The sequence below is a fragment of the Mobula birostris genome, chromosome 9 (genome assembly GCF_030028105.1).
Source record: "Mobula birostris isolate sMobBir1 chromosome 9, sMobBir1.hap1, whole genome shotgun sequence".
In the NCBI taxonomy this organism is placed as follows: domain Eukaryota; kingdom Metazoa; phylum Chordata; class Chondrichthyes; order Myliobatiformes; family Myliobatidae; genus Mobula; species Mobula birostris.
Genome location: NC_092378.1, coordinates 7,090,719 through 7,105,241, shown reverse-complemented (window position 1 = coordinate 7,105,241; position 14,523 = coordinate 7,090,719). Strand labels below are relative to the sequence as shown.

Below are 14,523 nucleotides of genomic sequence, written 5' to 3'. Positions count from 1 at the left end.
AGGTGCAGATCCATGGTGTTGCAAGACTAACGGATGCCTTAAAATATATTATATACATATATAAAAAAAGTTAAATAAGAAGTGCAAAAATAAAAATAAAAAATGTAGTGAGGTAGTGTTTGTGGGTTCAATATCCATTCAGAAATCAGTAACAGATGGTAGAGGGGAAGAAGCAGTTAATGAATCATTGAGTGTCTGCCTTCAGGCTCCTGTACCTCCTCCCTAGTCATAGTCATAGTCATACTTTATTGATCCTGGGGGAAATTGGTTTTCGTTACAGTTGCACCATAAATAATAAATAGTAATAAAACCATAAATAGTTAAATAGTAATATGTAAATTATGCCAGTAAATTATGAAATAAGTCCAGGACCAGCCTATTGGCACAGGTTGTCTGACCCTCCAAGGGAGGAGTTGTAAAGTTTGATGGCCACAGGCAGGAATGACTTCCTATGACGCTCTGTGCTGCATCTCGGTGGAATGAGTCTCTGGCTGAATGTACTCCTGTGCCCAACCAGTACACTATGTAGTGGATGGGAGACATTGACCAAGATGGCATGCAACTTAGACAGCATCCTCTTTTCAGACACCACCGTGAGAGAGTCCAGTTCCATCCCCACAACATCACTGGCCTTATGAATGAGTTTGTTGATCCTGTTGGTGTCTGCTACCCTCAGCCTGCTGCCCCAGCAGACAACAGCAAACATGATAGCACTGGCCACCACAGACTCGTAGAACATCCTCAGCATCGTCCAGAAGATGTTAAAGGACCTCAGTCTCCTCAGGAAATAGAGACGGCTCTGACCCTTCTTGTAGACAGCCTCAGTGTTCTTTGACCAGTCCAGTTTATTGTCCTAACGGTAGGAATGAGAACCCTTGGGTGATTGGGGTCCCTAATGATGGATGCTGCCTTTTTGAGGCATCGCTCCTTGAAGATGTCCTGGATGCTATGAAAGCTCGTGCTTATGATGAAGCTGACTAAGTTTACAACTCTCTGCAGCTTATTTTGATCCTGTGCAGTCGAACCCACCCCCACAACAGACAGTGAATCAGCCAGTTAGATAGTGAATCCAGAATTATTTGCTAAAGACAGCTGTGGGGGGGTCAAGTCATCAGGTAGATTTAAAGTGGAGGTAGATAAGGTTATTGGTCAGTCAGGGTGTCAAATGTTGCAGGGAGAAGGAGGAAGAATGGGATTGAGAGAGATAATAAATCAGCCATGATGGAATGGGTAATGATATGTCTCAACAGACTTGGCCAGATAGGAGTGTCTAAAATGAATGCTGCTGTTGGGTACTGATGGATTAGGTAGATCCTTGGTGTCTCCTCACAATTTCATGTAAATTATGTAGCACACTGATGGTCTCTCTGAAGAGTACTTCATTAAATATTGGAAAAGATTTCTGGGAAGTAAAACAGAATAAAACTGGAGCCAAAATTTAAATAAATATTAATTCATTAAAGGAAAAATCAATAGAATGATGTTAACTTTTTACAACGATGTCTAGCTTTTGGAAATAAGCCTTGGGAATAAAATACTCATTTTTGACAAGGTGCCACACATGAGGCTACTTAACAAGATAAGAACCCATGGAATTACCCAAAAGTTACATACGTGGATAGAGCGTTGGCTGATTGACAGGAAACAGAGAGTGGGAATAAAGGGATCCTATTCTGGTTGGCTGCCGGTTACCAGTGGTGTTCCACAGGGGTCTGTATTGGGGCCGCTTCTTTTTACATTGTACATCAATGATTTGGATTATGGAATAGATGGCTTTGTGGCTAAGTTTGCTGATGATACGAAGATAGGTGGAGGGGCCGGTAGTGCTGAGGAAACAGAGAGTCTGTGTAGAAACTTAGATAGATTGGAAGAATGGGCAAAGAAGTGGCAAATGAAATACAATGTTGGAAAGTGTATGGTTATGCAATGTTATGGTTATGCAACGTTTGTCTGCTCTTGGACTGTATTCCTTGGAGTTTAGAAGAATGAGGGGAGACCTCATAGAAACAGTTCAAATGTTGAAAGGCGTGGACAGAGTGGATGTGGCATAGTTGTTTCCCACGCTGGGGGAGTCTAGTACGAGAGGGCATGACTTAAGGATTGAAGGGCGCCCATTCAGAACAGAGATGCGAAGAATTTTTTTCAGTCAGAGGGTGGTGAATCTATGGAATTTGTTGCCACGGGCGGCAGTGGAAGCCAAGTCATTGGGTGTATTTAAGGCAGAGATTGATAGGTATCTGAGTAGCCAGGGCATCAAAGGTTATGGTGAGAAGGCGGGGGAGTGGGACTAAATAGGATAAAATGGATCAGCTCATGATAAAATGGTGGAGCAGACTCGATGGGCCGAATGGCCAACTTCTGCTCCTTTGTCTTATGGTCTTATGGTCTTATTTTGTAATAGGGGGTGAATACTGAGGATAAAGCTAACTCAACAGATATAAGATTTAAATTCTGTCCTGATTTTTATAACTTAGATTTTATAATGAGACTGGCAAAAGGCACCAATGAAGCTTATGATTATCACAAATAAGAACTTCATTTCAAAGTGCAAGGTAAATTTTATTATCAAAGTACATCTATGCCACCATGTACATCACTGGGATTCATTTTCCTGTGGGCATACTCAGCAAATCTATAGTATAGTAACTGTAACAGGATCAGTGAAAGATCAACCAGAGTGCAGAAGACAACAAACTATGCAAATGCAAATATTAATAAATAGCAATAAATAACGAGAACATGAGACAATGAGATAAAGAGTCCTTAAAATTAGATCATTGGCTGTAGGAAACAGTGATGTCCCTTTACCAACGTCTCTCCCAATAAGATTCTGCAGAATTAGTGCATATTAAATTTATTGCATCTGTTTCAATCCTCCAGGAGGATCACACCTTGTCGTAGTTTGGAGGCTTGTCTGCCTCAATGACCCAAAGAACTATGTTGGCTGGAGTCAGAGTTTATGTTTTTACTCTTGGTAGGGTCACCCATGCCAAACAGATCAAAGGGTAGAGGCCAGACTAAGAGTGGTCCATCAGTCCTCCAGGTTCAGGCATTCAACTCAGGGCGAACAACCCTGACTGGTAAAACAAAATTGTTATGGAAGCAGCAACAAAGAATCCTTTTACATCAGAGTGGCCAAGTTCAGACAGAGATGGGGGACCTTCATTGCTACCCTAAATGCCAGCGGAATAATAGGCAATAAGTATCTGTTTCAATGCAACAATAGTTTACATTTGGGGGAAAAAAATTGCCCATTTACCGGTTCAAATGATTTCTAAAAACAGATGAAACTCAAAGTCCATTAGGAGAATAAAATGATGATGAAGAAAAGTGTCTCTCATGGTTAAAGTCCATGACATAGTTTGCATCTCGTTTATCTACTTAATTTGATGGACACTGTTATTGCATTTATATACAGGAATGCCTGAGAAAAATGTCTGTTTTTCTATTCTAAATGAATGATACTGGTCTTCATTGGTAATATCTGTTGGTTCAGTGGTAAGGTCATCTTGACTTACTACTGCTGATAGAACATTTTGATAAGTACTATGTATTTGCTAAGGTCCACAAAGTACTGACAGGACAAAACACTGAATGTCAATAACCCACAGAACTAGCATCACCAGCTGTTCAATCATTAACCACTTAAACGTTCCAGTTAGACAAGCTTTTCTAAGTTTTAAGGCTCTATAATGGGCAGTCAAAGCTGCCCAATGCATCACTGGGGTCAGTCGACAACCATCAAGGGCATATGTACAAAAAGGTGGAGGAAAAGGGCTAGTAACATCATGAAGGATCCCACCCACCCTGTTCATGTACTGTTTGTCCCACTCCCATCAGAGAGGAGACTATGTAGCATCCACAACAGGACACCAGGCTTTCCCCAAGCAGTAAAGCTGATCATCACCTCCACCCACTAGCTCCACCATTACTTTATTATTTCCTGTCAGTCACCTCATGGACAGCCTTGAGTCACTTAGATGTATAATCAATATAAGCATATAATCTATCTATAAGCTAGCTTATGTATTTACATTTATTGTGTTTTTACAATTATTATTATTGTGTTCTTTATTTTTTTTTATTTATTGAGATAGTCCTTCTGGCCCTTTGAGCTGCACCACCCAGCAATTCTTCATTTTTTAATCTTAGCATAATCACTAGACAATTTACAATGACCAATTAACCTATCAACTGGTAGATCTTTGGAATGTGGAAGGAAACTGGAGCACCCGGAGGAAAACCATGCGGTCATGGGAAGAACGTACAAACTCCTTAGAGGTAGTGGCAGGAATTGAACCTGGATTGCCTGCACTGTAAAGTGTTGTGCTAACCCCTATGCTACTGTTTGTTGTGCTGCATCGGATCTGGAGTAACAATTATTTTGTTCTCTTTACATTTGTGTACAGGAAATGACATTAAACAATTTGGAATCTTGAATACAACCATGACTTGCAATATTATCAGAAAGACCACAGACTATCAACAGTTATGTTTTCTTGTGGAAGACAGGCCATTTACAGGTACAGAGCATGACTAGAATGAAAGATAAGAGTAGCCATAAGAAGAACAGTGTTACAAGAGCAGATACTATTGAGATGTTGCAATTACCTTCATACTCAGCTTCATACTTTTAAATTAGAATGTTATAAAATAGTTTACATCAATTATACTTTCTAGTCCTGTTATTATTGTCCAGATTCAACCCCTGAAAAACCCCTTCAGAAACCTGAGTCCTTAATTGAGTGCAATTATTTGGAAGTGCTAAATCTTCTTTCACTCCAGAAACATGAACACATAATCAAGAACAATTATGAGGGAGTGTTACTGTGTCCTTCATTCCACAGACTTGAGCACATCAACTGGAAGCAACACACATCAAAGTTGCTGGTGAACACAGCAGGCCAGGCAGCATCTCTAGGAAGAGGTACAGTCGACGTTTCGGACCGAGACCCTTTGTCAGGACTAACTGAAAGAAGAGCTAGTAAGAGATTTGAAAGTGGGAGGGGGAGGGGAAGATCCAAAATGATAGGAGAAGACAGGAGGGGGAGGGATGGAGTCAAGAGCTGGACAGGTGATTGGCAAAAGAGATATGAGAGGATCATCTTTTTCCCCCTCTGTCCCCCTCACTATACCCCTTGCCCATCCTCTGGTTTCCCCTCGCCTTCCTTTCTCCCTAGGCCTCCTGTCCCATGATCCTCTCATATCCTTTTTAAATTTCCAGCTCTTGGTGCCATCCCTCCCCCTCATGTCTTCTCCTATCATTTCGGATCTCCCCCTCCCCCTCCCACTTTCAAATCTCTTACTAGCTCTTCTTTCAGATAGTCCTGACGAAGGGTCTCGGCCGGAAACGTCGACTGTACCTCTCCCTAGAGATGCTGCCTGGCCGGCTGCGTTCACCAGCAACTTTTACGTGTGTTGCTTGAAATTCCAGCATCTGCAGATTTCCTTGTGTTCCCAGTTCAATATAGCTTTGACCAAGCCCAAAAAAAGAAATTTGATGCCAACATTTTCAAAGCACACTCCAAGAAAATAGCAGCCTTAAAAAGGACCTATTATCCTAACTTTGTGTCATGTGATACATAATCTTCAAATACTATTGATTGACTTGCTCTAATACAGTGAGCTCTTGTCTCTCTTTTAAAAGTCTCCATTTTCTGGATGCCGCTTGCCTGCAAATAACTTACTCCAATCAACTTTTGTGGGTTCTGTCGAATCCTGCTAGAATATGCCTCGCCCCAACTTGGAACTTTAACATGTGAACCAGAGAATCATAGATTTCTGCAGCACCAAAATGGACCTTTTGGCCCATCTAGTCAGAGCCAAACTATTAACTTGCCCAGTTCCAATGACCTGCACCCAGCTATAGCTCTCCACATCTATCCTATCCAAACTTAGAACCACAGAACCATAGAACATTACAGCACAGAAACAGGCCTTTTGGCCCTTCTTGGCTGTGCCGAACCATTTTTCTGCCTAGTCCCACTGACCTGCACCTGGATCATATCCTTCCATACACCTCTCATCCATGTACCTGTCCAAGTTTTTCTTAAATGTTAAAAGTGAGCTCGCACTTACCACTTCATCTGGCAGCTCATTCCATACTCCCACCACTCTCTGTGTGAAGCCCCCCCATGTTCCCTTTAAACTTTCCCCCCTTCAAGCTTAACCCATGTCCTCTGGTTTTTCTCTCCCCTAGCCTCAGTGGAAAAGGCCTGCTTGCATTCATCCTATCTATACCCATCATAATTTTATATATCTCTATCAAATCTCCCCTCATTCTTCTACACTCCAGGGAATAAAGTCCTAGCCTATTCAACCTTTCTCTGTAACTGAGTTTCTCAAGTCCCGGCAACATCCTTGTAAACCTTCTCTGCACTCTTTCAACTATATTAATATCCTTCCTGTAATTTGGTGACCAAAACTGCACACAATACTCCAAATTCTGCTTCACCAATGCCTTATACAACCTCATCATAACATTCCAGCTTTTATACTCAATACTTTGATTTATAAAGGCCAATGCACCAAAAGCCCTCTTAACGACCCTATCTACCTGCGACGCCACTTTTAGGGAATTTTGAATCTGTATTCCCAGATCCCTCTGTTCTACTGCACTCCTCAGTGCCTTACCATTAACCCTGTATGTTCTACCTTGGTTTGTCCTTCCAACGTGCAATACCTCACACTTGTCAGTATTAAACTCCATCTGCCATTTTTCACCCCATTTTTCCAGCTGGTCCAAGTCCCTCTGCAGGCTCTGAAAACCTTCCTCACTGTCTAATAAACATCTCCAATCTTTGTATCATCAGCAAATTTGCTGATCCAACTTACCACATTATCATCCAGATCATTGATATAGATGACAAATAACAATGGACCCAGCACTGATCCCTGTGGCACACCACTAGTCACAGGCCTCCACTCAGAGAAGCAACTCTCTACCACCACTCTTTGGCTTCTTCCATTGAGCCAATGTCTAATCCAATTTTCTACCTCTCCATGTATACCTAGCGACTGAATCTTCCTAACTAACCTCCTATGCGGGACCTTGTCAAAGGCCTTACTGAAGTCCATGTAGACAACATCCACTGCTTTCCCTTTATCCACTTTCCTGGTAGCCTCCTCAAAAAATTAGATTTGTTAAATGTGACCTACCACGCACAAAGCCATGTTGACTCTCTCTAATAAGTCCCTGTCCATCCAAATACTTGTAGATCCTATCTCTTAGTACTCCTTCCAATAATTTACTTACTACTGACGACAAATTTACAGGCCTATAATTTCCCGGATTACTTTTTGATCCTTTTTTAAACAACGGAACAACATGAGCTATCCTCCAGTCCTCTGGCACCTCACCCGTAGATACCAACATCTTAAATATATCTGCCAGGACCCCTGCAATTTCAACACTAGTCTCCTTCAAGGTCCAAGGGGATACCCTGTCAAGTCCTGGGGATTTATCTACTCTAATTTGCCTCAAGATAGCAAGCACCTCCTCCTCTTCAATCTGTATAGGTTCCATGACCTCACTGCTTGCTTGCCTTATTTCCATGCCAGTTTCCTTAGTAAATACAGACAAAAAACCCATTTAAGATCTCCCCCATTTCTTTTGGTTCCATACATAGCTGACCACTCTGATCTTCAAGCAGTCCAATTTTAGCCCTTACTATCATTTTGCTCTGAATATACCTGTAGAAGCTCTTTGGATTATCCTTCACCTTGACTGCCAAAGCAACCTCATGTCTTTTTTAGCCCTCCTGATTTCTTTCTTAAGTTTTTTTTGCTCTTTTTATACTCCTCAAGCACCTATTTGCTCCCTGTTTCCTGTACATGTCATACATCTCTCTCTTCTTCTTTATCAGAGTCCCAATATCCCTTGAGAACCAGGGTTCCTTATTCTTATTCACTTTGCCTTTAATCCTGACAGGAACATACAAACTTTGCACTCTCAAAATTTCTCCTTTGAAGGCCTCCCACTTACCAATCACATCCTTACCAGAGAACAACCTGTCCCAATCCACGCTTTTTAGATCCTTTCTCATTTCTTCAAATCTGGCCTTTTTCCAGTTTAGAACCTCAACCTGAAGACCAGATCTATCTTTATCCATGATCAAGTTGAAACTAATGGTGTTATGATCACTGGAACCAAAGTGTTCCCATACACACACTTAACATTTCTTTTAAATGTTGGAATTGAACCTGTATCCACCATGCCTGCTGGAAGCTCATTCCATACTCTCATCACCCTCTGAGTGAAAAGGTTCCCCCTCATGTTCCCTTTAAGCAGTTCACTTTTCTCCCTTAAGCCATGACCTCTAGTTCTAGTCTCACCCAATCTCAGCGGTCCAAGCAGACCTGACCTTTTCCATACTTCTAATGATCCTTAACCTCTGGACCACTCTGAGGCAGAATGTTTCCATCAATTCACCAAACTTGAAACAAGGAAATTTCTACACACCTCACTTCCAACGAACTCCACCATGGATGGTCTCAGGCCTGGCTGCGAAAGGAGGACAGTTGGGCATTGGGCCAGCAACACTATCCTGTAAAAACCCAGTGCTACAGGGGCTGCAAAGACCTTATCCTTGGGAGGGGAGGGAGAAGATGGGCTACACCTGCGATAATTTGAAAGGCTGGCCCAGGACAGAGGACTCCAGTGAGCTGCTGTTGGTGGCCTGTACCCCAGTGGGGGTGATTGGTTTAAGTAAGTCACTTTCAATGACCAGTCTCTTACTTTGTAAGATGCCCCTTCATTTGAGATTTTCCCACTTGTGAAAACATCTCAACATCAACCCTGTCATGCCCACTGAAGGTTGTCTGTGTCTCACTAAAGAGATCCTTCACTCTTCTATACAATAGAGAATGGACCCGTGCTGCCTGGCCTTTCTTGATTGGACAATCCCCCACTGAGGAATTAACCTGGTGAATCTCCTTTGGACTGGTCCGATGCTGCTGTATCTATTTTTTAGATAAGGGAACCAAGACTGTGCAGAATGTTCCAGTTGTGACCTCGCCACCACCCTGTACAAATGTAAAATATGTTGTCTCCAAACCCTTCACTTTGAAACCAACATTTGACCTCTGAATGGAGCTAAATTTATGTGCTATGTTGAAGGATTAGCTACCCATTCCATGCATCTGTGCTTATCAGTTACATGAGTGTTAAGCAATTTAATTTAATGAAATAAAAATGAATTATTATTTTATCCAAGAAACCCTCAGAATCCTGTATGGTTATCTTTTGCAAAAATATCTGATATGTCATCACCATGAATAAATTAACCACATATTTTAACAGAGCTGTTAGTTAATAGAAAAGACCAAATAAGGCTAGATTTTTGCGTGCTTTTATTTTCTCCAGATGTCAATAAATTCTGTTGCCTAAGCGGCGAGATCTACAATTTCTTCTGACCTAGGATTTGGAGTCAATTCGTTTCTCATGGATCCCGAATATAGAAACATTTGGGGGTGGTTGACGACGAGGGATGGAAGATAAATAGCTGGACTACAGCCAAGATAACAAGTACTAAGAAAGCACAGCAAGCCCGTGCTCAGAATAAGATGACATGAAGCAGAGCTGAGATGAATTCCTCCTCTGCCTTTGCCAGATATTGAGGTCAGTGTTCCCACACAGGCAGTCAATCGCCGCACTAGACTGGGAAACAGATAAAACTAGCTAGAAAGCGGTGCCCTGGTAACTCGGCGACATTTCCTAGTATGCGAAAATTAAGCTGAATGTGCTTTTGTCCAGATCTGGCGGCGCTGAGGGCTAGTCGGAGGACGAGAATCAACTGTGACAGACTCGATCACCAACTCGTCACTGATAATTTCACAGGAGTGCGCTTCATACGTTGCTATTTTTGAGTTTGCCAAATATATTTCACAAGGACAGCACTTAGCTCTGTAGATAAGGAAGGCGATGGTATTGGATGCTGGATTCTTAGGATGGTGCTGAACTTACATAGCCCTCACTGTAAAAGTCACGTTCAACTCGCATTTCGGCCGCCACTTCGATTATCAGAACACTTTCGAGCTCCGCAAAGCTCTCTGCGAGCTGAGCTTCACGAAATCTTAAAAGGCGCTGAGCATTTTGCGTTTACACCACTGGTGACAGGATCATTTCAGTCCTCCCGAAAGATGTAGGAGACGCTGGGATGGGAAACGCTATAATGTCCGTGGTTTCTTTTTTCCCGTCTAAATCGTGCCAGCACTACCTTTTGGGAAATGATATCGAGGAACTATCACCGGACAAAATGATGGATTTGAGCGGGAAACATCTGAGGAAGTTTCCGCTGCAGGTCTGTGCTTTCACTGAACTTATTAAACTGTACCTGAGTAACAACAATCTGAGTAGTCTTCCCCCCGAGCTTCACCTGCTGAACTGCCTGCAGCTCTTGGCTCTGGACTTCAATCGTTTCAAAGAACTGCCCCAGGTGGTATGCCGCCTCCGCCAGCTCTCCTCCCTGTACCTGGGCAATAACCACCTGAGCGACCTGCCGGCCGAACTGAGCTCGCTGGCGGAACTGAAAACGCTGTGGATCGAGGGGAACTGTTTCGAGGAGGTCCCCAGAGTGGTGTCGCAGCTGAAGCATCTGAGAATCTTGCACGCAGGGTGTAACCAGCTAAAAGAACTGCCCATGGATCTCTGGCGCCTCCGGGAACTTCAGAACATCTGGATTTCGAGCAACTTGTTCTCTGAGTTCCCTAAAGTCCTACTGGAGATCGATAGCCTGGAGATCATCGACGTGGACCGAAACTCGATCAAGTTCTTCCCCAGTCTGGTCCACATGAAGAACCTGAAGCTGGTGATATACGATCGCAATCCGTGTAAGAGTGGCCCCAGGGTGGGCGAGGACGTCCGGAGGGTGGGAAAGTGGGCCGACTATCGCCCTGAAGTCACCGAGGAACTATCACCGGAGAACGAGCGAGAGCAAATGGAAGAAAGCGAGGACGTTGAAACGACAGGGAAAAGTGAACTCAATAAGAATTCAGACTCGGTGCGAGAGTAAAAACAACGGAAACCAAAGTGGCGCCAACGAAAGGCAATTTGCAGGCTTCATATACTGTTTAATTATGCAATACGTGTAGAAATTGTAAATACATCTATGCTCCTCTGGATAGCTGTTTACAGCGCAAAACCTGTTTCCACAACAAGGGCTGAGACGATTATAAGGGGAGAGGCTAGATGAAAGGAATAAGAAATATTAATGTAGGAAGAAGAGATATCTTGGCTCGCGTGGAGCAGTAGGTGCCGTCCCAGGCCCCCGGTCTCAATATTCCGTCTTTGTCAGCGTTAATTCTTGCTAGCGACATCGTCCAAAGGGACTGCATGAAAATAGTAATTATTCTTCTTTTATATAACAAGTGTAATATGTAACAGTGCGGTACGTAGTTAATCATCTGCTTCAGCGGATGGGGCTTGAAGGCTGCTATCGGGAACAGGATGTACTTTGATGAAAAGCACAAAACCTATTCTGAACGATTCACCCTGCATTTCAGACCCGCAAAGGGGGAAAAAACTTTCATAAATCAGACTTTAAAATAATCAACTAGTTATTTTTTTCGGTAGCAGTAACTGGAAGTCAGATAAAATCCCGCTAAACTCCTATTCCGACGAGAATTAGGCTGCTCCCGTGGCAATGGCTTGAAATAAAACGGTTTCCACAGGAAATGAGACCTCGGAGTGTAAAGGCCAGCTTTGAATCTGATCCCTCTCTGCATACAAATAATAAGCAATCTTCCTGGTGTTCAACGTGGAAATGCGTTTCATTCCACAAATTATAAATTACTTGTGAGCAAGCTTAGAACTTCATTTTTGTTTTAAATGAGGCAGTGTTTTGGGAGAACTTACTTCCTCTTCACCGCACCAGCCAATTCAGATTTGCTTTGCCAGAGAATAATGGCAAATTACCAGAGGAGCTCAGCAGGTCAGGCAGCATCTGAGGAGGAAAATGGACAGACAGCATTTTGGGTCTCCCGGGAAAGACAACTGATCATTTCCCAATACAGATGTTGCCCAATACTGCGGTCACTTGTGCCCTGATTTTTGCTTCCAATTTAAAAAGGTGGCGGCAGACAGCTGCATCTGCCTGTATTACTTGGGTGTTGGGAATTTAAATTTTGAGAGGGGATTACGGGAAAGGAGTTGTTATCTCTCACGAATGCTTCAACTGATACCCAATCTGAATTTAAGTTTCTTAGTAGTACAGTAGTTCAAAGTACAAACTCAGAACAAAGCCTGCGCACTACTTCGACGTGTCTTTGCTTTTTCCTAGGGTGGCCCGCACCGAACCCCTCCCCACCAAAGTACATAAAAGAATCTTTTCAAAAGGAATCATTCCTTTCTCTGTAGTGCCTTCCTACGCTAATGGGATCGGTAAAAAGACGGTGAAACCGCTGTTGGGAACCTGATGAATATTGGGCATCGGCGCGATGTGAGCGTTGATATCGAGTCGGTCGGGGCTGCACTGAAATGTGGGACTGAAAGTGGCCTGCAGAGTGACACAGTGAGTGGCGGTGGGGAGCGGGGTCATCTCTGGTGAGGAGTTTGATAAATGACCCTAAGATCTCCTCATTACTGCCTGTTGGATGTGATGGCAGCTGCTGGCCTCGCCGTTCATTCTTTACTGGCGCAACTCTCCCAAAGCCCGGAGATTCCACTACGGCAGCAAGCACGCCCAGGACCTACCAAAGGGAAATCTCTCGGCTGGGCTGAGCTTTACAACCCAGCAGAGAGAGAAAGAGGGCGACACACCCAAGAGGAGGCAGTGAGGGTAGGACTATAATGAGCAGGTGCTTGAGCTTCCCATTATGAAGCCCCACTGAGCTCTGGGCTGATGGCGGAGAAGCCGAGGTAGGGGTTCGCGCGCAGCTGGAGCGGGCGTTTTTTTACAAATGGGCGGGAGGGGTTGGGTACGACCCTGAGCTACAAAAATCGTCGCTCTTCTATAGCTCCATGCTAAGTACCAGGCCACTTCGCAGTTCTCTTGCGCCCTAATTCTCCGCGCATTCACGTCAGGACAGAATTTGAGGCACTTCATAGTATTAGAACCGCAATTTTCGTCTCTTTCAGCAGGTGCTAGTGTACCTGTACTACCATTAGTGTTCAAAGTTCATAACATAGTCATACTTCATTTAAAAATAATTTAAAAGTAAATTTTATTATCAAAGTACATACATGTCACCTTATACAACCCTGAGATTCATGTTGCTGCGGACATACTGCGCAAATCCATAGAATAGCAACTGTAACAGGATACATGAAAGATCAGAGTGCAGAAGACAACAAACTGTGTAAATGCCAATATAAATAAATAACGACAACATGAGATAACAAAATAATGAGTCCTTAAAGTGAAATCGATGAATAGGCAAATGAACCAGAATCAAGTTTAATATCACCGGCATATGTCGTGAAATTTGTTAACAGCGGCAGCACACAATGCAATACATAATACAGAAAAAATAAATCAATTACATTATATATATATATGTATATTAGTTAAATTTAAAAATAGTACAAAAAACAGAAATAATAAAAAAGTGAGGCCATGTTCACTGCTTCAATGTCCGTTTAGGAATCGGATGGCAGGGGGGAAGAAGCTGTTCCTAAATCGCTGTGTGTGCCTTCAGGTTTCTGTACCTCCTTCCTGATGGTAGCAACGAGAAGAGAGCATGTCCTGGGTGATGAGGGTCATTAATAATGGAGGAAGCCTTTTTGAGACATCGCTCCTTGAAGATATTTTGGGTTCTACGGAGGCCAATACTCAAGATGAAGCTGACTAATTTTACAATTTTCTGTAGCTTCTTTCGATATTTGTTTAAGAACTTGATAGTTGTGGAGTAGTAACTGTTCTTGAACCTGGTGGTGCGAGTTTGCTGATCAGTACAAATTCATGCCTAAACTGAATTAGTTTTTAAGTGTCCGTATAGGCCAAACACTACACGTATTCAGTCGTGTGTGAACCAAATCCTTCCCATATCTGAAGCCAAATGAATTGCAAAGTTATCTACAGTACAGAAAGAAGTAATTAAACATATCCTTCTGGCAGTGATATGTTTAAAAGTTTTTCGCAACATCAGCACCAAAGATTTGAGCTGCAGAGCAGATCTAATTTTAGCTCATCTGGCCTTGATTATTTTTCAGATAATATTATTACTGCAAAATATTTTCAGTGTGCACTGGCTAAAACAGAATAAAATTTATTTTATGATCCCTATCAATGTACTTAGAAACATGCTTCTACTTCTTAAGGTAATGATTCATAACCTTAAACACGGTGGGTAATCTGCATGTTTGATTCAGTTGAATGATTTTTGCAATCAAAATAGTTTGTTAAAAATAATGCTTACCTGATAACCATTAGCAAATTGTGTTGACCTGCTGTTGTTCATTGCAATCAATATGGCGGTTTACATCACATAAACAGCCACAAACCCCAACTCCCACCAGGACCACTGATGATCCATTTTCTTTTAACATCCCTTCGTTGTATGAATCGAGACTTTATTAATTTAACA

The 14,523-nt window shown here is 42.6% G+C and overlaps 1 protein-coding gene across 1 annotated transcript; it reads left to right on the top strand.

Moving 5' to 3' along the window:
- The first annotated feature begins 9,552 nt into the window (after nt 1-9,552).
- On the top strand, nt 9,553-14,278 carry lrrc10 (leucine rich repeat containing 10). The gene has a single exon (XM_072267457.1). It carries the CDS (start codon nt 10,158-10,160, stop codon nt 11,010-11,012), a length of 855 nt encoding a protein of 284 aa, XP_072123558.1. The 5' UTR covers nt 9,553-10,157; the 3' UTR covers nt 11,013-14,278.
- The last annotated feature ends 245 nt before the right edge of the window (nt 14,279-14,523 follow it).